The 20,592-nt window shown below is 35.2% G+C and overlaps 2 protein-coding genes across 3 annotated transcripts; both read left to right on the forward strand.

The window, feature by feature from the left end:
• Window positions 1–2,587: 2,587 nt before the first annotated feature.
• On the forward strand, window positions 2,588–15,631 carry LOC135631829 (uncharacterized). Of its 2 annotated transcripts, XM_065139799.1 has the most exons (19): window positions 2,588–2,897; window positions 3,787–3,890; window positions 4,398–4,484; window positions 4,622–4,697; window positions 4,803–4,877; window positions 4,992–5,045; window positions 5,785–5,844; window positions 6,221–6,337; window positions 7,099–7,193; window positions 7,305–7,510; window positions 9,066–9,163; window positions 9,482–9,585; window positions 9,658–9,823; window positions 9,906–10,028; window positions 13,185–13,267; window positions 13,550–13,691; window positions 13,790–13,819; window positions 14,576–14,646; window positions 14,752–15,631. In XM_065139799.1, the coding sequence occupies exons 1-19, from the start codon at window positions 2,859–2,861 to the stop codon at window positions 15,449–15,451; spliced, it is 2,430 nt and encodes an 809-aa protein (XP_064995871.1). In that variant the 5' UTR covers window positions 2,588–2,858; the 3' UTR covers window positions 15,452–15,631. The 2 variants fall into 2 exon arrangements, with proteins under 2 accessions (XP_064995871.1, XP_064995872.1); XM_065139800.1 differs by lacking the exon at window positions 13,790–13,819.
• A 417-nt stretch (window positions 15,632–16,048) lies between these two features.
• Window positions 16,049–19,728, forward strand: LOC103970410 (GCN5-related N-acetyltransferase 4, chloroplastic). Its single transcript, XM_009384181.3, has 3 exons — window positions 16,049–16,346; window positions 18,514–18,910; window positions 19,112–19,728. Exons 1-3 carry the CDS (start codon window positions 16,136–16,138, stop codon window positions 19,398–19,400), a joined length of 897 nt encoding a protein of 298 aa, XP_009382456.2. The 5' UTR covers window positions 16,049–16,135; the 3' UTR covers window positions 19,401–19,728.
• Window positions 19,729–20,592: the final 864 nt, after the last annotated feature.

The following is a 20,592-nucleotide window of genomic DNA, read 5'->3' on the forward strand; positions in this document are numbered from 1 at the left end:
ATGGATAGTAATGAAGATATCATCGTAATCTCCAAGTATAATAATATATTTTTTCAAAAAAGATAGTTTTTATATTCTACTTATGTTAGAATGTTTGTTTTAGAAAGATTATTTTGATTCACTAAATGACTAAAAAGATCATAAGTGTTATTATAATTAATACATGTTAATTATAAATTATTTATTGTGAGCATACATGTGTCATACAATACATATTCTTATTAATCTTTTAATATTCTTTGTTGATGTTCTATACATGCATATGATAGATACTTGTATTTATTAATATAAGATCAATGTTTGTTGGACGTTTTTTTTTCAACTTTACCCTATTATTTATTGGGCATTTATGTTTAAAAAAATATATTTATTGAAGATAGTATAGATATATAGATATATTAATTTTTTTTAAAAAATATATTATTTTGTAAAAAAAGATTTTGTTCATGCATGAATCAATCTTTTGAAGAACACCCGATGTTTGTTTTGCAAGTTTACAATAAAAGAAATGAATGTTCTTCTTATTTTGAATCTAAAGGTAAAAGAAAATTCATGATGTATATTGTATATGCAAATCCTAGATGTAAAAATAGGTATAATTCATCCTTTAAAGGTACAATGGATAGATATTGGATTTGAGTTAGATTAGTTCGTACGTGACAATTATAGAAGGTAGATAATCATTATGTTTATATAAATTCCTCATGAGAAATAACACCTTTTTTTTTTTGTGTGTGTTTTCTTGCCAACATGTATTCAGGTTTGAGTAGATTCTTTCCATGGTATTGGATCAACGGAGACCATAACATGTTTTGGCGCCTCACGAAGATTTCTCTCCTACATGGAAGATTATTTATTACTTTCTATGCCTAACGCATTTGAAAAAGAATCTATATTAAATTTACTTATTAAGATGTGTTTACAAAGTTAATAAATTTTACCAAGTTAAATAAGAGGGCTAACTACATGTTATCACTGTATTTAGTTATATTTAGTATTCTAATCCCTACATTTTAAAAATTTATATTGACATTCCCGTATATATAAAAGTGAAACATCTAAGTTTATTTATCGTAACGTCATCAATTTTATCAATAAAAATATAAAAATAAAGGGTAAAAAGATAATTTTAATATTTCAATTGGTGAAGAATGACAATGGAGTCATTAGGAGTCGTAGGAGGGTGTTATAGATGAGGAGAGTAACGGAGAAAGATGAGGGCTACTTTGCATCTGCGTTAGTGTCGATGCAATTATCAAGTGACAAAAGGATTGTCGATACAGATGCCAATTGTCATCGCTTGACAACTACATCGACGTCGACACAAATACAAAGTGCTATCACCTCTCGTCGTCGCTCTTCTTATCCACAACACACACTATGGTCCTTAGTGACGTCGTCCTCCGTCATTATCGATATCGTCTACTATCACCAATTGAAATGTTAAAATTATTTTATTATTTTATATTTTTTTGATAAAATCGATGATATTAGGGTAAACAGATTTAGATGTTTCACTTTCGTAATTAAAGAGATACCAATGTAATTTTTTAACGAGTAAGAATCAAAATGCTAAAGATAACTAATTGAGATTTATGATTTTTTAAAGATAATATTTTTCAATGAATTATTTTATATGATTGGCTCTAATTTTAGAGACGATGATTGTACTCAGACATGTTTAAAAGAAAGAGAGATTTATTATCCATTTTGAAGGAATGTCCAAACCTAGCAACAATCGTAAATATACCTTATTATTATTCCACTCGAAATGTCACTACAACAGAAAAGCTTACTAATACAGAAATGCCATGACAACAGAAAACCGAACTAACTTTTGCGCTGGGACGGAGAGCTGACGTGGAAAGACAGGATTGGAGACATGGATATCTTGCGACACCCCAAAAGAACGAACGCGTCTCCTTCTACTCAATCAGTTGCTTTGGTTGATTGGATTCGTAGTGGACGCGCCCGTTAGCAAAGCTCAATCCATCACGAAACTTTCATGCAAAGGGTTGCTTTCCACCCTTTCTTTTCCACTCCGCCACACCTACCTGTCATGACAACGGAGGAGCCTAAAGATAGCACGGCCGCACCACAAGCCCAAAGCCGATGTCCATCGCACTCAAACCATTTGAGTGGATTACGTAATATTAGAATTATATTTTGCTCCTTAATTTTTGTGAAACACTTGCGTGTTGGGATTTAATATCTTTTCCTGAACGGTTCGAGTTATCCGATCAACGTTTAGCCTGCTGCAGCAAGTAGTTCAAAGAGAGACTGTTACCCGCCTCACTTACCGTGCGTTGATTGGGAACGATAACAGGGCCCCAGACGTAGACCAATGCTGTTCCTCGGGGAAAGAGAGGACACGAACCATGCCTGTGGGGAGAGATTATTTTTGTTTCTGATTGCGGAGTGGATCCTGCGTCTCAGCTCAGGGATCACGCATAGATGGACGTGGGGCCCGCACCTCTTTGCCAACGAGAGCGGGGAATTCTGTGTTTTGTCTTTCGGCTGAGACACATGACCTGTACCACCCAAATTCAAGAGATCCAAATATGGACCGCCTCGCGATCCGTTCGATGCTACCTCAATTCATTATAGTTCCTCCTCTTCAAAAGAGAGGTCTCCCTCTTTCTTTTTCTCCTCCCTTCCCCCAAATCTAGGGTTTCCTCTTCTCCGTCCCGGTCTTTCCTCCCGCCGTAGCCGCCGCTGCTCCTGGTGCCCTCCGTCCGACGCCCGGGGGCTTCGGTTCCTGGCGTTTGGTTGAGGAATCCCTACTCTGCCGTCGGATCGGTGGGCCTTTGGGCCGCTTGTAGCTCTCGTAGTAGCTAAATCCAAGAACCGAGTCGGAGATGTTCTGGCGGATACCCAATCTCCTCGGAGATTCTCCTGTGAGCAGCGACTTATTGCGCAATTTCTTTTCTCTGCTGCTTTGAGATGTCATTTTTTGTTTCCTTTGCGTGGTTCATTTCTGTCGCTTTGACTTTAAATCTGATGGCTTATGCATTATTTCCTGTGCGGTTTGTTTAATTATCTGTCGTGCTACCTTGAACCATGTTCGTCTTCTTTGTTGAATCTCTTTTTTCTCTGGATTAATAATCTTTTCTATTAGCGACATCCATCTGATACTCGGTCTACTTCTGTCAACTTACCATTGTCTCGTGCAACATGTTCTAGTCACCTAAAGTGTTTTTTTCAAAGTGGTATTCGTATCGATTATATTTCTATGTGGATGCCATACTCTTTTGTGTTTTTTTTCTTAAAAGGAAAAGTAAGCAAAGATTTCTCCTTTTTTTATTTCCTATCTTTGAACGGAACGTGAAATTGCATCCTCCTCTCCTGATATTGATTTGTGTGTTTCCATTATTTAGCATGGTAATAACTGCGAATTCAGCTTGTATTTTCGTTTTTGAAATTTCACAAAACGATGATTGGTGGCATGCACACGGGAGGGTATTTGCAATGCTGCTGCTCATTGAGAGTAGATTGTACATTGATAATCCTTGAAAAACTTGGGCAACTCTTGAGAACTTGAGCTACTGGCATCGCTAAAGGGCAGTCTGCACGTTTGGTGTCTGTCATACCAACTTATTGGTTAAGATTTATTTTGTATTAATAGCTGTGTCAGAGACTTTTGCTCTAGCGATTTGAACATCCTTTTGTTAGTTGTTCTTTTGAATGACTAATTATCATTTGCGATCTTTTCCAAGTCAGCTTGTGGACTTACTTTTTTTTTTTTGGCTTGTGGTCTTATTTTTAATTGTATAACCTTCTCTGCAGGTGGAGTTTATCTTGGATAAGGAAAGCTTCACCTTGGAAGAGCTTCTTGATGAAGAGGAAATAATTCAAGAATGCAAAGCTTTAAACACACGCCTTATAAATTTGTAATTTTTATCTTTGCATTCATTTGGATATTCTAGTGCTCTGTAGTTTAGGAAATGATTACAAAAGAACGGTCTTGTGTAATTAAGCTCATAAAACTAGTTAGATTGTCTATATTAACTTTATAAATTAGAAGGTTGGTAACTTAACTTGGAAGCTTCTCCTTCCATGTGGTATCTGATTGGAGATCTTAATTGCTTCTGAAATTTAAGAAAATGCACTTGATCTAAGAGCTTAGAGGCATTCTAGACAATATCTGTTCTTACTTGTCTTGGGGAATACGTGTTCTTATCAAAAGTTTTTTTTTATTTGTTCATTTAGGAGAATGAAAATAGCAGCCATTAGGTGACTTCTTGTGATGATAACTATCAGGATTTATTTACATAATGTTTCTTTCTCCAGAGAATGAAACCACAATTTGCTTCTACTAGAGTTTTGTGAATCTTACAATTAGAGTCCTCGTAACATCTAAATTTATTGCCTTATAGTGTGCTATAATTTGTTTTCAGTCTTAGAGATCATGCTCAGTTAGAACAGTTACTCCAGTATATTATCGAAGATGCTCCTCAAGATGCTGACAGCAAACGGGCCTTCAAGTATGTTTTGTCATTAACAAAAATTGACTTTTTTTTTCAATTGTAACTCTGGAATCATTTTTAGTTCTTTTCCTTTTTTTTTTGCTTATCTTTTGGAGCTATTTTATGGTTGAGGTTTCCCTTCGTGAATGTTGTAGGTTCCCTTTCATTGCCTGTGAGATACTTACTTGTGAAGTTGATGTCATACTGAAAAGCTTGGTGGAGGATGAAGATGTAGGTTATGGCACCAAAACCAGATCCATTCATTTTACTTGACATATGCAACTTTTGTTTGTTTATTCAGAGATCTGGATTTTCTTACATTTTTGGCCATTGCAGCTGATGAACAAGCTCTTCTCCTTCCTTGAACCAGATCGTGTACATAATTCAACACTAGCTGGTTACTTCAGCAAGGTTTATGACCATTACTACCTAGTTTTTATACTTTAGTTGGCCAATCATGGCCCAAAACATCTTGTATTTGGTTAAACTAAATAGCTGATTGAAGTTTCTTGCATTATTTATAAGGTTGTAGTGTGCCTGATGTTAAGGAAGACCACTTCACTTATGACCTATGTTCAAGTAAGTCTTTCTTTCACTGCTTTCTATGGAAATATCACTTGGGAAAAAATTGTGTTGATTTATGGTTCCTGGGTGCATTGTGGATCTGTCAGGCATGCACTTGCAAACAAAAAGAATGTTTCTTGGAGGTTATTTTTGTGTCAGGATTTTCCAAGAACATGAATTGGTCTCAGTTATTCCTCCCATCTGATTTCTGAGTTTCTTTTTATCATGTTGTTTTTGGATTATGTTTCAAAAGTAGCCACCATTTTCTTTACAGCTTGTAAAAGACTGAAAGTAACAACAAACTTTCAAGGAATGAGAAACATTGTTACATGAGATCTTTGTTTTTGGTATATTCCCATTCTAAATTATCTATAATGGATTAAGAGCTTAACTTCAATATATGGGGGACTAGTCAACTAGAATTTTATTGGATGCATCCGGATAAGTTTTACATCACATGTTTTGTTTCCAAGCAATATTAAATGTGACAGTTAGAATTTCCATGTATTTAAACTGTTACTGGTATATTTGAGGTCTTTAGGTTTGGATTAACACATTACAGTCATTACAAATTCTACAATTATGGTTGAAACTCCAACCTCTGTTGTCCAAAATTTGAACTCGAATAATATTACTATTTGAAAGGCATTCTGCATTATAATTACACTAGTTTTATACTTCATCTGGTTAAACCTTTTGCCATCTTTATTCTGTTTGCATTGACTTATGATTTGGATTATGTTTTTTGGATCAGACTCATGATGTCATTTTTCACCACTTGGTTGATTTGATAGGCGTAACATCGATCATGGAGGTTAGTTCTTAATTCTAAACATAACTTCCTTTGTTTTTTAATATTAATTTTCAACATGTTATATATATCTGTGCATTGAATTACTAAAGCTCATGCTTTTATCGTGAGATAACTATTGTTTTTTTTCTGCTCTATCACAAAATACATCTTTGTCTTTATTTATAAGTTGTTACCTGTATATCTTGACATCTTGTATATGCTAACAAGTGAATTACCTCCAATTTGATGCTTTTTTACTGTACCATCTTAGTCTTAACAAAATCCAATCTTGTTATTTGTTGACCTTTTGTTTTTGCATGTGTTTTTTGTATTTTGTTTTTGGTTTTATGGGGGGTGAGGTAGTTAATCCATTTTGTGCCTTGTTTACTTTGGTCAGATCCTGCTTCGACTTGTTGGTGCTGATGATCATACATATCCAAACCATATGGATATCATGCAGTGGTTGGCAGATACTAAACTGCTTGAGATAATTGTGGATAAATTGAGTCCTGCTGTAAGTGCTATACTGTGTTCTTTTTCCTTCATAATTGAAGCATCTTTATAGTTTAATAGGTTCCTCAAGGCACATGTTTTTCGGCAATTTGTTTGGTTTGCAACATCATCTAGATCATCAGCTATGTTAGTATGGGCACAGTATTATGAAGTGTCCGAACCTTTCAAGTTTCAACATTTTCCCTTTAGGCCCCATTTGGTTTTGTCAGCCTGTAACTGATAGACTTTGTTACTGAGTGATAATTTATTTACTAGATTCTTCATCTTCTGTTTTATGGGTATATTGTTTAGCATAATATATATTTAATTTAGTTATAGTTGAAAAGGTACATATTAAGTTTGTATTATGAAGTTAGCTATGCTATCATGAACTTGAGTGACTGTGCACTTTCTTCACCTTCATTCTTAACAATGGTTAGCTTATGTTATTGCTCATCGTCTGTTCAATGGCGATTCCTTTGACTGATTCTTGCAATCATGCTCAACAATGGGTTTTGGAATCCACTTTGTATTTGTGTATATTTCTTAGGTTTGTTATACATTTTAGACTCTAACCTTGAGTTAGATGGGCATGTTTCGACAGCCATACCACTCATCAGAATTCATTCTATTTACACCTTGGCGGCCCATTTTGAATCACTATATCTTTTCATCAATATTACTCATATATTTCAGTTAATTGACTGTTCCATATTTGAAAAGTTTTTTGTTTATGATCTAATGAGTTATTATTTATGAATTCACATCTTGCAAATTGAGCAGCATTCTGCTGAAGTTAATGCTAATGCGGCTGAGGTTCTAATGGCCATTATTCGAAATACTTCATCAGCTTTAGCAGCTAAGCTTTCTAGCCAAAGGTACGTGTCTTGTTATTCATGTTATAAAGATATGGTTGCTTTAATGGTGTTGTAGATAGTATTTTGGCAACTCTGACATTACATCTGTTGTTACTTTATGTTTTTGTGCAGCTTTGTTGCGAGGATATTTGGGCATGCACTGGAAAATTCTTCGTCTAAATCTGCCCTTGTTCACTCTCTATCTGTGTGTATTGCCTTGTTGGATCCTAAAAGATCTGCTTCACCTGCTTCAGTCCATTACGTTAGAAGTCAGCATCTGTATGAGTCATTCAGTCATGTGGATCCAGAGACTTTACATGCTATGTTGACACATTTGGGTATGTAGTTGAAGTATGCTTGTTTATATTTCTATCCTTGATGCTTGTGACCTTTTGTTTCTTAAGGTTAAAATGTTCTTTTGCTTGATGAAATTGAAGATTGCAAGAATATCATCTAGCAAGCCTGGTATAGGATTTGTCAGGGCATGTATCTTGGGAAGGATCTATAAGAGCTACGATTGTCAAGGGATCATAATTTGGAGTGGGAATTTCTTGGATTTCCTGTTTAAGATCAATTTTCAAAATGAAGTATGCTCTATAGATTTCATGAAAAGCTATCTCTACAAATTGTTACCAAATTGTTCGAGTCTTTGAGAATGAAATCATGATCAAAAGAGAGCTTAATATAGAATTTTAGGCTTAAAATAGTCTGTGAAGAGTCAAGCTGGCTGCTGAAAATTTCTGCAAAAACATTGCATTGCATTGGTAGCTTGTTGTACCTGTTTTTAAAGCAGTACTGTGACAATTGATTTTCTGTCAACTTAATAATAGAGGCTTTGTTCACCAACATATGAAGGAATTATTGGTTGCCAACTTCATGGATTTATTTAATTTGGCATGATCTGTAAAGAATTATTCATTCAGTGCTTTTTGGGGCAAACATTTCATTGTGGTGATCCAATCATACCTGTTGTTTTATTGAGTACTCCTATCTAACTTGAGGACGTAATGGAGATTCTAATCATATCTGTTGCTTTATACAAGTTTCCTATCTAATTTGTCGACTCATGTGGGGCTATGTATTTCTTTTGTGTACAGATAAAATCTTACTTTGATAAGATCCTATTCAGATGCTCTGTTACCTTTATACTTCTGAACATCCAGATATTTTACACTGCATTCCTTTTTCATGCTTTGAATATTAGTCTTTATTACTTATGTTACACTATCATTGTGATTTTTGTAACAAAAATTATTTTCAGTAATAATGTATGACTGAAATGAAATTTTAAGAACTGGATCAGGATTGCCATTTGTTGGAATTATCAGGAGATTGGGCTTTCAACAATTACAATTAAAAATAGAAAAAAAATCAGAAAATAAAATAGAGAATATATAGAAATTAAGAAAAACATTCTGAACCTTTCTAATTAGGATGGAGTGTGGTGATTTTAAAACTTTATTAAAATTACCGATCATGGGAGTGTAGAAATGCATTTGATGATATTTTCTGTCTCATTCAATGTCTTATTTCATGATTTTGTTAATTCATTATGAGCTTGTCTTGCATTTATTCTCTTTTATGAGAACATTTAACCATTGTCTTGCTCGAACTTGTAATATATCCTTTAATATACTCATGGTGGTTTTATGGGTCATTATAATACATTTCTGGAGTACCAATTCTGTATTGGCATAGAACTAAAAAAATTTAGTCTGCAGAAGAACTACTTGTAATCAGCTGTTTCTTCCCCTAGCATTAGAGATGTGAAAGTATTATCTGGGATTTTTGTTTTATTCCATGGCCTTGCTATAGTGACAGTATCAACTTATTATGAACTTGTTCAAGTTGTTATTAGTACTCAATAATCTTTTTGACTATTTTGTTTTGCAGATGACTTGCTTAAACTATTGAATGTGTCATCGGATGCCAATACTCTTCCTACCACTTATGGTGAACTACATCCTCCATTTGGGAAGCATCGTCTTAAGGTATGTACATTTTGGAGCAGATTTTTTGATAGTTTAAAAAAAGGGGTAAAACTCGGAGGATCTAATTATTGAATGACCTGTATAAAATGGTTGGGATATGATGTCAGGGCTTGTCTTTCCCTCAACTTTGAATAAGATGTTCTAAGTTATACTGTATTTGACTGAAGTGAATTTCATGTAGCATAATGGGGAATATACTTTTTCTTTTTGTATGTTTCAATTACGATACGGATACTTGTAATTTTTTTTTTGAAAATTCAGAAACTTTTGAACTTCTCTGGTTCCTTTAGCATTTAAAAGTCTATGTTTGATTTTCAGGTAGTGGAGTTCATTGTAGTATTACTAGAAGCTGGTGATGAAGTCGCTGAGAAGGAATTGATTCGATCTGGTGCCATCCGTATAATCCTAGATCACTTCTTTAAGTAAGCTGCATCTTTTGCTTTTTTGTCTATATTCTGCATATTGTTCATTCATTAATAATGTGGTTCATGCAGGTATCCCTTCAACAACTCACTACATCATCTTGTAGAGAAGTTGGTGATGTCATGCCTTGCAAGCAAGAATATTGCAATTGTTGATCATTTATTTTGTGACTGCTGTATACTTTCTAAGTTTCTACAAGCAGATAGAAATCCTTTCCTCTCCCGTGATTCAAATGTGGTAAGAATCATGTTTGATGGGATTCATGATGCTATATTTTGTTGTAAACAGATTAACTTATCTATTAACTTTTCCACTATAGGAAAGTGTCCCAGCCATTGGAAGACAGCCATTCCGGGCTGGAAACATTGGGCATATTACAAGAATCAGTAACAAACTTGTGCAACTTGCGAGCAGTAATGACCGTATTCGGTCTTACCTACAGGTTGGTTGCTTATTGATTGATGTATTGGTGTATAAATGAACCTTTTCATTTAAGCCTGATTATTAGTCCTGTAGGCTTGTAACTATATATGTGCATATTAGTGGTTATTGACTTCTGCAATGTGTTAAATTTATGGGCAATAATCAAGGCATGCAATATCATATCGTATCGAAGTTTCGATGTTCACTCGGTACGGTACGATATATATATATATATATATATATGTATATATATATGTATATATATATGTATATGTATATGTGTATATATAATTTGGCGACGTCGCCTCTCTCTTCTCTCGGGCGGGGTGACGTCGCCTCGTTTATATATATATATATATATATATATATATATATATATATATATATATATATATATATATATATATATATATATATATAAGATTATATATATATATATATTTTAAAAGGCGACATTGCATCGTGTCGGCGACGTTGCCTTTTCCTTCTCCCACACGGGACGACGTCGTCGAGTTTATATATATATATATATATATATATATATATATATCGTTCCGTCCGGTAATGGGCGGTCCGTATACCGGTCAGCTGATGGACCGGTATGTTCCGCCCGTACCGGGCGGTATTATTCGAATATATATATATATATATATATATATATATATATATATATATATATATATATATATATATCGTTCCGTCCGGTAATGGGCGGTTCGTATACCGGTCAGTTGATGGACCGATATGTACCGCCCGTACCGGGCGGTATTATTCGAAATTGCATACCTTGGCAATAATAGCTTCTCTATCAAGAATCAGAAGTCTGTATATTGGACTTCATTTTAATCAGAATGACTATATTTGAATCTCTCTTTTTCGTTTAAAAATTTTTCGTACAGTTTTACATAGCTTCATATAATTTTTGGTTGTCACAATAAAGATGTTGAACATGTGATTTGGTTCCTTGAATTCACGTGATAAATTTCTTGGTTGGGTTTTCTGTATTGAATATTAAGTTCTGAATGAAATGACTAGAAACCTAACCATGGGATGAGGACTGTGGAACATTTTTTTAATCTATAAAAATTAATCAATTTCATATGTTACATCATAGTAATGACAATTATAACATCTATATGAGGCAAATCACTTGCGTTTCTATCTCATGCATTTTGTTTTAGCAGGAGGTCTAGACTTTGGAATCTTGTTAGTTACCAAATCCTTATCTATGGTGTTCTTAAGCTTTGAATCATCTCTAGGTTCTTGATAGTTAGTATTCCCTTTCAAAATGAAATGAAAGAACTTAGGCATCATTAGTTATCCATATTTTTATCTAGGTCAATATGCCTGCAAGTCTTGCATCTGTCACTGAATGATTCTTATTTTTTCTTTATGACTCTAAAAATCACAATTCGCATTGTTCACAATAATCAATTCAAGCGATCTGCTAGTAGAAGATACTTCCAATGCTTGTGATGACCTTGTCCTACATCTATCACTGAAAGAAAATACTTCCAATGCTCGTGAAGATACTTCCATCTATCACTGAAAGAAAATACTTCCAATGCTCATGATGACCTTGTCCTACATAACACATTGGAAGTATTTTCTTTTATTTAGGAATAGAAGGGAATGAGAGAGAGGAAGGGAAATATAATAATAGTGAAAGATAATGGAAAAAATAGATAATATCAAACTTACTTTTGGCTTATGGAGAAATTTCCAAGGATGGTTTCACACATCTGCACTTCTCCTTACCTGGATGATGAGATTATATACTATTGGGATAAAAATGTGGCCTCACACTGCTAACACATAATGTGAGAAACGAGGCTCAGTTCTATTCAGTCATTTTGTTGTCTTTACTTATTAATCACATTTTGCTCTTTTTATAAATATCAAGGTTAAGAAATAAAAGGAAATTTTATAATTAAATCAAAGTAAATGAAGCATCTGCTTTTTCCTACTTCTAAGAAACAGATTTCCAAATTTGATTTGGAGAATAATGTTATATTAATGGTATAACTAGTCAGTAGACTATTTTGCAGGATCATGAATCTTCCTTATACAGAATAATTATTAATCAAGATCTGTGATATTCAATCAAATTAAACTTTTATTTTATTTATTTTATCTTTTTTCTTATCTTTCGATAATTTAGGAAACTAAAATAGAAACATGGAAGATGTTGTCATGTGACAATTTATGATTTTTACAAAGCAACATTTAAACTAATAAAATTTACTGAAATATGAAATAGGTTAAAATGGTTTTGCATCATTTCGCTAGATCTATTGCCTTCAGTAATAATACATTTATACAATTCATTTGGGGTTAGGCTTGATCCATGGGTGGATGAGATTGACTGGACACAGAGCAGTTTCAAACTTTCAATCAAATATTTCAGAACCTGCAATTTCCAGTGCACACAATTATGTAAAGGAGTAAGTTTTTGGTTATAACAAATATATAATTTTGTTAATTTATTTGAATGATATGATCAATAAATATTTTATAATGAACATTATAGTAATTTCTAATGAATTAATCTCCATTATTTTGTTCATTATCTTTCATAAATTTTTTTCGTCATATTCAAAATTTCGTATAATTCTTTGGAGTTTATAATACATCAAGGTAAAAGAATCTTTCGACACAATATATTTATTTCATGACTTTTATAATTTTAAAAATATTTCATCCTTGTTATTTTTAATTATTTTCTGATTTGTCCAATTCAACCAATACTCTCTGTCACAGTTGTATTTTTCCTTGCCAACCCAAGTCTCGTTACAGATCTTATGAACCATGGTTGCAACTTCATATGAGAAAAGACATGGAGTAAGTGTGAAAAGTGTATGGAGGCTTTTGCGAGGAGAGAGTTAAAATTACACCTAATCTAGAATTTGCTTAGTGATGGCCTATGATCGGAGGAAGGATTGTGAACAGTGATCTTAGGAGGAATCATAAGATCAAATCTTGGGGCTATGTGAACTGTACTTGGATAGTTTAGCCTCGGTTTATCAATTACCCTTTTTTAATTAAATCTAACTAGCTAAGTTACCATTATGACATATGCACCATTTTCTTTACTGTTATATGGTAGAAGAATCGTTGGTCATGTATCTGTTTCAGGACTTGTATTAAATCCGTATGTATTTTTTTGCTATTGTAGGAATCAGAGGAATGGATTGATTGGCAAACAAATGTTTTGCGTGAACGTAATGCAGTGGAAAATGTTTTTCACTGGGCCTGTGGGTAAGCATCATGCTGCAATGAACAAAGCTTTTCTGATGGTCAATGAATTGAAAAATGGATAATAACTGTAAAGACAAAATATCAGAAGAGGAACTTTTATCCTCGACATTTATGGCTGAAGCTGAACCATCCTTGCAGTTCATTATGTGATTTTAGCATTTTTACAAACTATTTGTTCATGAAAATCACAATTTTTAGACATCTCTTAACTGCTAAGTCATGGTTTAAGTTATTGCTGGACTTTTTATGCTTTTCTTCTTAAACATGTTTTTGTCTATGCAGTCGCCCAACAACATTACAGGAAAGGACAAGAGATAGTGATGAAGACGAGCTTCATGATAGAGATTATGATATTAGAGCCTTAGTGAACAATACAAACCATGCATTTCGGTACCATGTTTATGAGAATGATAATGTAGATGAGGTAATTAGTAGATCAGAACCAGTAACTATCATTAATATCTTAGGCAGCAATTTTTTGATTTCACTTGTGCAAATGATGAAAGACAGTTATTCTTTCAGGCCCATGTTTCTCTTGACCAAGATGATGAGGTAAATATCATGCTTATTTGTTCAGGATACAATTATTTTTAAATGTCTTTTAACTCTTTTACTCCACAAACGAGAAAAAGGAATGAGGGGGGCCTTCATTGTGGTAGTGGTTTCTTATGCTTTGAAAGTCCACAAGCATCTATTGTTTTATTTGCCTATTAAAGGCATTTAAAACATTCTTGACTTTGTCCTCATTAAGAAGCAGGTTTTATCTGAAGAAGGGTCTTCTGGTAATTGCAATGCAGATGGGCTATCTAAATATGCATTTTCAGATTAGCCCATCTGATAATGTTTTTGGTGCACACCACATGCTGATGTCAACTTTATCTCTTAGAAGGACCGGTCCCTATATCTTTTCAAAGCCAAATTTCAAAATCATACTCTTTTACTTTCTTGGGGTTGCCAAAATTTATCATACTTGATTTAATAATGTTAAGAAACAGAACCCATATTTTCAAAATTCCCAACTAATGTTCATATCTGAAGTCTCTCTTGGTTCTCTTTTCTTTTCATATAAGATATTTATTGTTGTAAACTCTTGTATTTGAAAAGTCGTACTTCAGTTTTGTACCTTTCAAGTTTCTGTATTGATACTTGATCTAATGCTAAATAGAAGATTGTTGTAATTCCTACACCGTGTAATTTGTTTTTTTGAAGAAATAGTAGCTATGCTAGTACAATCGTGCAATGCAGTAAGTTATTAATGGGACATTGATTGTTATAATTACTTATCTTGACTTGCTGGAAAAATTGCAGGATGTATACATCGATCAAGGATCTTCTGGACTTGTGATTTCTACTTTGAAGCATGGTGTCGATAACCAGAGGTACATGTTTCATTTAAGCTCTGGGTGCAATAACCAGAGGCACAAGTTTCATTAGTTCTTTGTAGCATGATTCTCATTGGAATTTTTTCTCTCTGTATGCTGCAGTCTTTTCACAAATTGCGACTGGTTTGCGTTCGAAGATGAAAGTGCCTTGGAAACCCTGGATAGGATGGATGACATCAATCTAAATGAGACGTCCAGTGGTGGTAACAGCAGTGATGATGAGGTAGTGGTTGGAGTAGAGGAGCCTACCAAAATTGTGCTGCCTGAAGACAAGTGTACTGTTTCTGACTCAGATTTCAATGCCGACAATACAAGCACAGCTGATGAATCCCTCAATGAGCTATCAACAGACGTAATGAAACTAAATGTTGCAGATGTGAATCCTTTCGAGTTTGAAATTGCTGAGAATGTGGACCTTTTTAATGATCAACAGCAGCCTGAATGGGTGGGCTGGCGTGAAGCTTCCGATATTCAGGTGGATGAACCTACTGATTTTTCAACCCAGTTGAATTCCGGGGAAACTGCTGCAAGCACATCGGTTAGTACGATTGGTGTGGTTGCAGGTAGCAGTGCTTCTACTGTATCAGAATCTGGTGAGTTGGCAAAAGTAGACGAGACCACCCATTGTTCATTTGAAGAGGACGCAGAGTTTGTTGGTGCAGATATTGAAGTAGGCAGAGCCATGGAAGATGAGGTTACTGCACCCAAGAGAAACTTCCTTCTCAAGGATGAAACTGCGATTTTGGAGTTCAACAAGAGTCATTGGCGTATCGAACCTGAGGTAGGTGTAGTTCAGGAATAGAGAATTAAATGTAAGTAGTACAGTTCTTACAGCAGTGGGACGTGTACAGTGGCATTTATTCAGAAGTGCATCTGGCGACAGATGTACGTGTACTGTCCTATTATAATTTTGTCCGCTGAGATTTGCCATGTAGCTTTGCTTCTGTAATTTGTCTTTTCAATAAACACTTGAACAGTACTATGCTTGTGTGTCAAATTGGCTATTTGTCAAGGGAAATTAATTTGCTCATCATTCAGTTTAATGTGTTCAATGATCACCGAGGAGCCGCTGCCTTGAGTCGGGCAGTTGCTGGTCTACCATTCTGCTCACTATATATAACCGATCAGTTGCTTTATTCGGCATTACTAGACAACTAGTGACTTGCTGACATGCTAACCTTTAGCTATATTCATTTGCTGCAACCGTTGCGGAGCGAAATCATTGAACATGTCATGCAGCAGTTATTGCTTGAGCATATATGGGTGTGTTACGAGGAATTAGTTTATCGTGCATTCACATAGGGAAGCTTTGTGTTTGTCGACTTGCAGCTGGATTCCGGTGGATTGCCCTGGCATTTAAACTTGGGGAAGATAGTGTTGCAAGGCTACTCGACCGGGCCGGGCCGAATGTGGAACCACATAACAATGGCAGTAATATAACGATGTGGTGGTGGTTCGGCGGCCGAGGGACGGAGAGATCGGAAGAATGGCCTTAACATCTCTGGGCCTGTCTCACTCCTCTCCGTCCCCTTCTCTTCCCTCCTCCGCCCCTTCCTCTCCTATGAGCCACAAGACGCTTTCTTTGTTGCTTCCTAGGGTTTTGGTTTCTCCCTCCGGCAGCAGCAGCAGCCGCAGCGGTGGGGGTGAACAGATCCTCCGTGGATCTCCCCAATTCGGAGCGTACACGACCGCAACAGGTATCTCGCTTACTGATCGCCTTCTCCATAAGGAAAAGGATCAGAATTCTGTTTTTCTATTAGGAAAAAGATGGGCTTTCTCCTCGGATCGTGTTCTAGATGCCAAGATTGTATGTAGCAATTGAGCAGTTGTTCCCTTTTTCTTTTCCTCCTCTAAATCGACTACTTTCTCATAAAGTTTCTCAAATCTCGGTTCTATATCTTCTCAAACAGACGCATTGACCTCGAAGCAATTATAACACGATAACTTGGGATGTTTATCCAACTAATTGATTTAATTATATGAAACTGGGTCTGGCTCTGGTGTTTACCTAACTCGGTGATAGCAATCAAAGCTGTTCTGAACCTTCTGTTCCGTCTTTTGGTTCCTTTCTCAGTTAATTTTACATAAGGTGATTATTAATTTTAATTCTGTTTGTTAATAAGAACTCATGCTTGTTTGTGCTTAAATTTGATTAATTAATCTTGTTAGCTATGAATTTCGTGCTTCATTGCAAATCATGTTTGTAAGAGGGATTTGTATGACTGGTTGTGGTTGTTGCATTTTGAAACCCTTAAATAACGCTAGCTTAATTTGCCTGTAACTAGGGTTAGCTTAATTTGGTCTTTTTGCGTTTTGTATATCATTTGTCAACTTTGATGAATAAATACTCTACGATGGTCATTATTTACTGGATTATTTTTAGCCAAGGAAACTTTCCTTGAGTATGACTTAATTCTTGAAGTGGATGACACAGGATAGAATTCTTTGGGGTCAAATTAGAAAAAGAACAGAATATGTTCAATTGGAAAAGTGTTGCTTGTCTCCCTTGCCAATGCCACTTTTAAAATATGGAGATTCTGTGTTATAATTAGTGGATTTAGCTGATGCCAATGTGATACAGAGGTTTTGAGGATGGTGTATCTTTGTATGGAGTTAATATCATTTAGAGGCAATTCTATTTTGGCTTGGGTTTGTTGTTAGAATTTGGATTGGATTGGATTGGTATGAATCAATCAAACTCAATTGGAGCTGACTGATCTTGGCAATTTCTAGCCAAATTAACAACTATAGAAAGAATAAAGAGGGGAGCAGAAGTAGAAGAAGAGAAATTTGAGATGGATGAAAGCCCAAAAAGAAACATGTCACTATGATTAAGAAATCGAGGAGAAGACACTGCCAATATTGCATTTGTCATATATTGCGACCAACATACTTTCATTGTATGATACAACTACTATCTATTTTAAATAAATATATTGTTATTATTTTATAATGGATTAATTTACAATATTTTCATTGTTAGTTTTTATGAATTTTTAATTTTTTTTACATTTTATATGTTAATTTCACTTTTTTGAAAGCTTGATATTTTTATAATACGAAGGTAAAACAATTATGTTATAATATTTTTATTTTCACATGATTTTTATATATTTTCTTTATTTTGAAATTTTGGTTTTTATTAGTGAGTCCGAACCGATAAATCTGGCCCAACTGAACTTGTCAATTCTACTTGTATTATCTTTAATGAATTCCAATCTTCAAACCAATATTATTAATCATGTTTTATATTGGTTGTCATATCTGTATTGGATATATGTTACATATGATACTTGTTAGATATTGCTAACATACATGTCAAATACTTCCTTGAAATATTGATTTTTATCAATTATTAAAAACAACATATACTGTTAGGATGGCTAGTGAATGTTTCATCAATATATGGAAGAATTTTGTCTTCCTTGAGTATTGATTTGACAAGGTGGATTTTCTATTAGTATGTTTATTGGTTGTTTTGTGCAATAAGCCCATAATGATCTGATGGACTAACTTATACCAGTGAGTACATCTGTCTTCTAATACCAGTTTGCTTCATGCTTTTTCTTCAGATTAAAATTACATGTGATGTTTATTGACCGTACAAGCTTGCGAGGGAGCAAAAATATGGAATTAATCGTATCCAATAACAAATTTTGTTGCAGATCGATAAGTTCTGCTGTTCAGAATTAAGCTGAGCTGTCACCTAGTATCTCTTATTTCACACATGTTGCCATCTTGGTTCTAAACATGAAAGAAACTTCATCGGTTATCAAATTAGTGTCTTTAGGTACAATAGGTTTTTGTTTCTTTCGTTGCCCACTAGGTTTAATTTTGTAATTCCATGTGTGCACTGTGGTGTAGGTACTTGCAGGGCTAGTCAAGCTGTTGATTTGTTCCCATCTGTGTGGCCCGAAGTTACTGTTCGAGATGCACGGCTGGAGGACTGTTGGGAAGTGGCAGATACTCACTGTAGTTGCTTCTTTCCAGATTATACATTCCCAGTCGATCTTGTTTTGAGGATTGACCGGTTTGTAGGATTGCTCTCTGGGTTCTCAGTTCCTCCAGGTTGCATGAGGACATGTCTCGTTGCTGTCACTGATAGTCCATTCAATGATAAATTATATATTGGATGTGAGGATTTTAAACTTGGAGGTTTTGAAGGAAAATTCAGCATCAACAGAGGATCTGTAGCTGGAATTCTTACAGTTGACACAGTCGCTGATTTCCTTCCTAGGAAAGGTCTGCTTCGACAAAGAAGGTAGTTTATAGTTCCCATGGTTAGTTGGGTGGCCAATCATCCAGCAGAAAAATCACCTTGTACCTTTTGCATCAGAGTTCCATCTAATCGAAATCTATTGTATGACAGTTTTGTCTATTCTTAGCTGCAAGAATATTGACATGGTTCTAGAATTTTCTGAGCTGCAAAAATATTGACATGCTTCTTTTTTTGTCCATATAGAACTGGGATTGCATATATCTCAAATGTTGCAGTTCGGGAGGCAGACAGACGAAAGGGGATTGCCAAGATGCTTGTCGCCAAGGCAGAGGCCCGAGCCCGGAATTGGGGATGCCGATCAATGGCATTGCACTGTGATGTAAACAACTTAGCTGCCATGAGATTATACAAAGGCCAGGGCTTCAAATGCATCAAAGTGCCAGAGAATGCAAAATGGCCAGAACCCAAGACCTCGCCGGGCATCCAATTCAACTTCATGATGAAACTCCTGGTCCCTGATGCAACTCCTTGATCAAAGTTTGTGATGGGTCATACACCTGTTCAGATTCTCCAAGGTTATTGGTGGGTGGTGTATATTGTGTGTGTAGAACAACAAAACAACACTCAAAACTGCTGTGGACATTGTATTTTCCTGGTGTCAACTGTAAAGCTACTGGGAGACTTGAGGTAATCATTGTACCATTAAGGATAATGCTAAAATGAAATGTTCTATGATTACTATATTATTCTTAGTCCGAAGCTGCTGCGAGGGAGAGAACAGTAGAGTCGAATATCGGTCATGGCTCCCATGTAATAATACAGTGCAAGTAATTAATGTGTAACAAATGTTTTATGTTCCATTTGATGTGACAGATTAAAATTCTCTTACTAAAATTATTTTTGGTTTTCGCCTTATTGTGTTCTGGATGGAATGTGACGGGATCACTGGTTTTAGGAGTTAGCATATGATATTGGGGCAACATAGCTGGATGAATTTGTGTCCAAGAATGTCATGACCATCTTCATCTTGGATCACATAGCCTAGCAATCCATCCATGTTAACTTTGATCCATCTCGCAAGTTGTCTGTCATTTGTCTTAAAATTGGATTTGTATTGTTTCCTCCCTTTATGTTCAACATTTCTAGCATAAGAAGTAGTGATAACTGAGTCTTGGGCCCAAACACCCTTAAAACTAGGATTTCGCTAATAAAAAACCATTACCTTCATAGATTTCCAAAAAATCATAGTTAGTTGCCTTTTAATAGCTCTGAGGATCATCTCATTGTCTCCTTCCTTGATTCAATCATCATTCTCCTAGGTTAGTAATGCCAAGTGCCTACCGACGGGAAGGTTGGAATGCCATTTGGGCTCAACATTCCCGCACCACAAAGCTACCTTTTTGTGATCTCATCTTGGAATCTATTGAGCACTTCTTTTACAACGTCAAATCTCTGTTTCTGTTTGCTCCTTCGCTTCTAACAACTTGGGTTTCCATTTTCGATTCTTCAATGATTAGTTGACTCGGTTTTGGATCAAAGAAAACAAAGTTTAGTCCACCGTGAACTTCTTCATGCCTTGATTAACTACTCAATTTTGGGGACTTTGGGTTGCTCGAAATGACAAGATCTTTCAACATAGGGTGCCAAGAGCTATTGGAATTTGGAGGAAAGCTGTGGTTAATGCTAGCTCCCATCCTAAAAGACTACATTCTGATGGGACAAAC

Source organism: Musa acuminata, chromosome BXJ3-2 (genome assembly GCF_036884655.1).
Source record: "Musa acuminata AAA Group cultivar baxijiao chromosome BXJ3-2, Cavendish_Baxijiao_AAA, whole genome shotgun sequence".
NCBI classification, from domain to species: domain Eukaryota; kingdom Viridiplantae; phylum Streptophyta; class Magnoliopsida; order Zingiberales; family Musaceae; genus Musa; species Musa acuminata.

Excerpts from the sequence above, each read along its gene's own strand:
- LOC135631829 (XM_065139799.1), top strand. The coding sequence starts at position 2,859 with ATGTTCTGGCGGATACCCAATCTCCTCGGAGATTCTCCT. Across the intron at positions 7,511-9,065 it reads TGCTATGTTGACACATTTGG|ATGACTTGCTTAAACTATTG; the intron begins GTATGTAGTTGA and ends TTTGTTTTGCAG. Across the intron at positions 10,029-13,184 it reads GTATTCGGTCTTACCTACAG|GAATCAGAGGAATGGATTGA; the intron begins GTTGGTTGCTTA and ends TTGCTATTGTAG.
- LOC103970410 (XM_009384181.3), top strand. The coding sequence starts at position 16,136 with ATGGCCTTAACATCTCTGGGCCTGTCTCACTCCTCTCCGTCCCCTTCT. Across the intron at positions 16,347-18,513 it reads AGCGTACACGACCGCAACAG|GTACTTGCAGGGCTAGTCAA; the intron begins GTATCTCGCTTA and ends ACTGTGGTGTAG. Across the intron at positions 18,911-19,111 it reads GGTCTGCTTCGACAAAGAAG|AACTGGGATTGCATATATCT; the intron begins GTAGTTTATAGT and ends TTGTCCATATAG.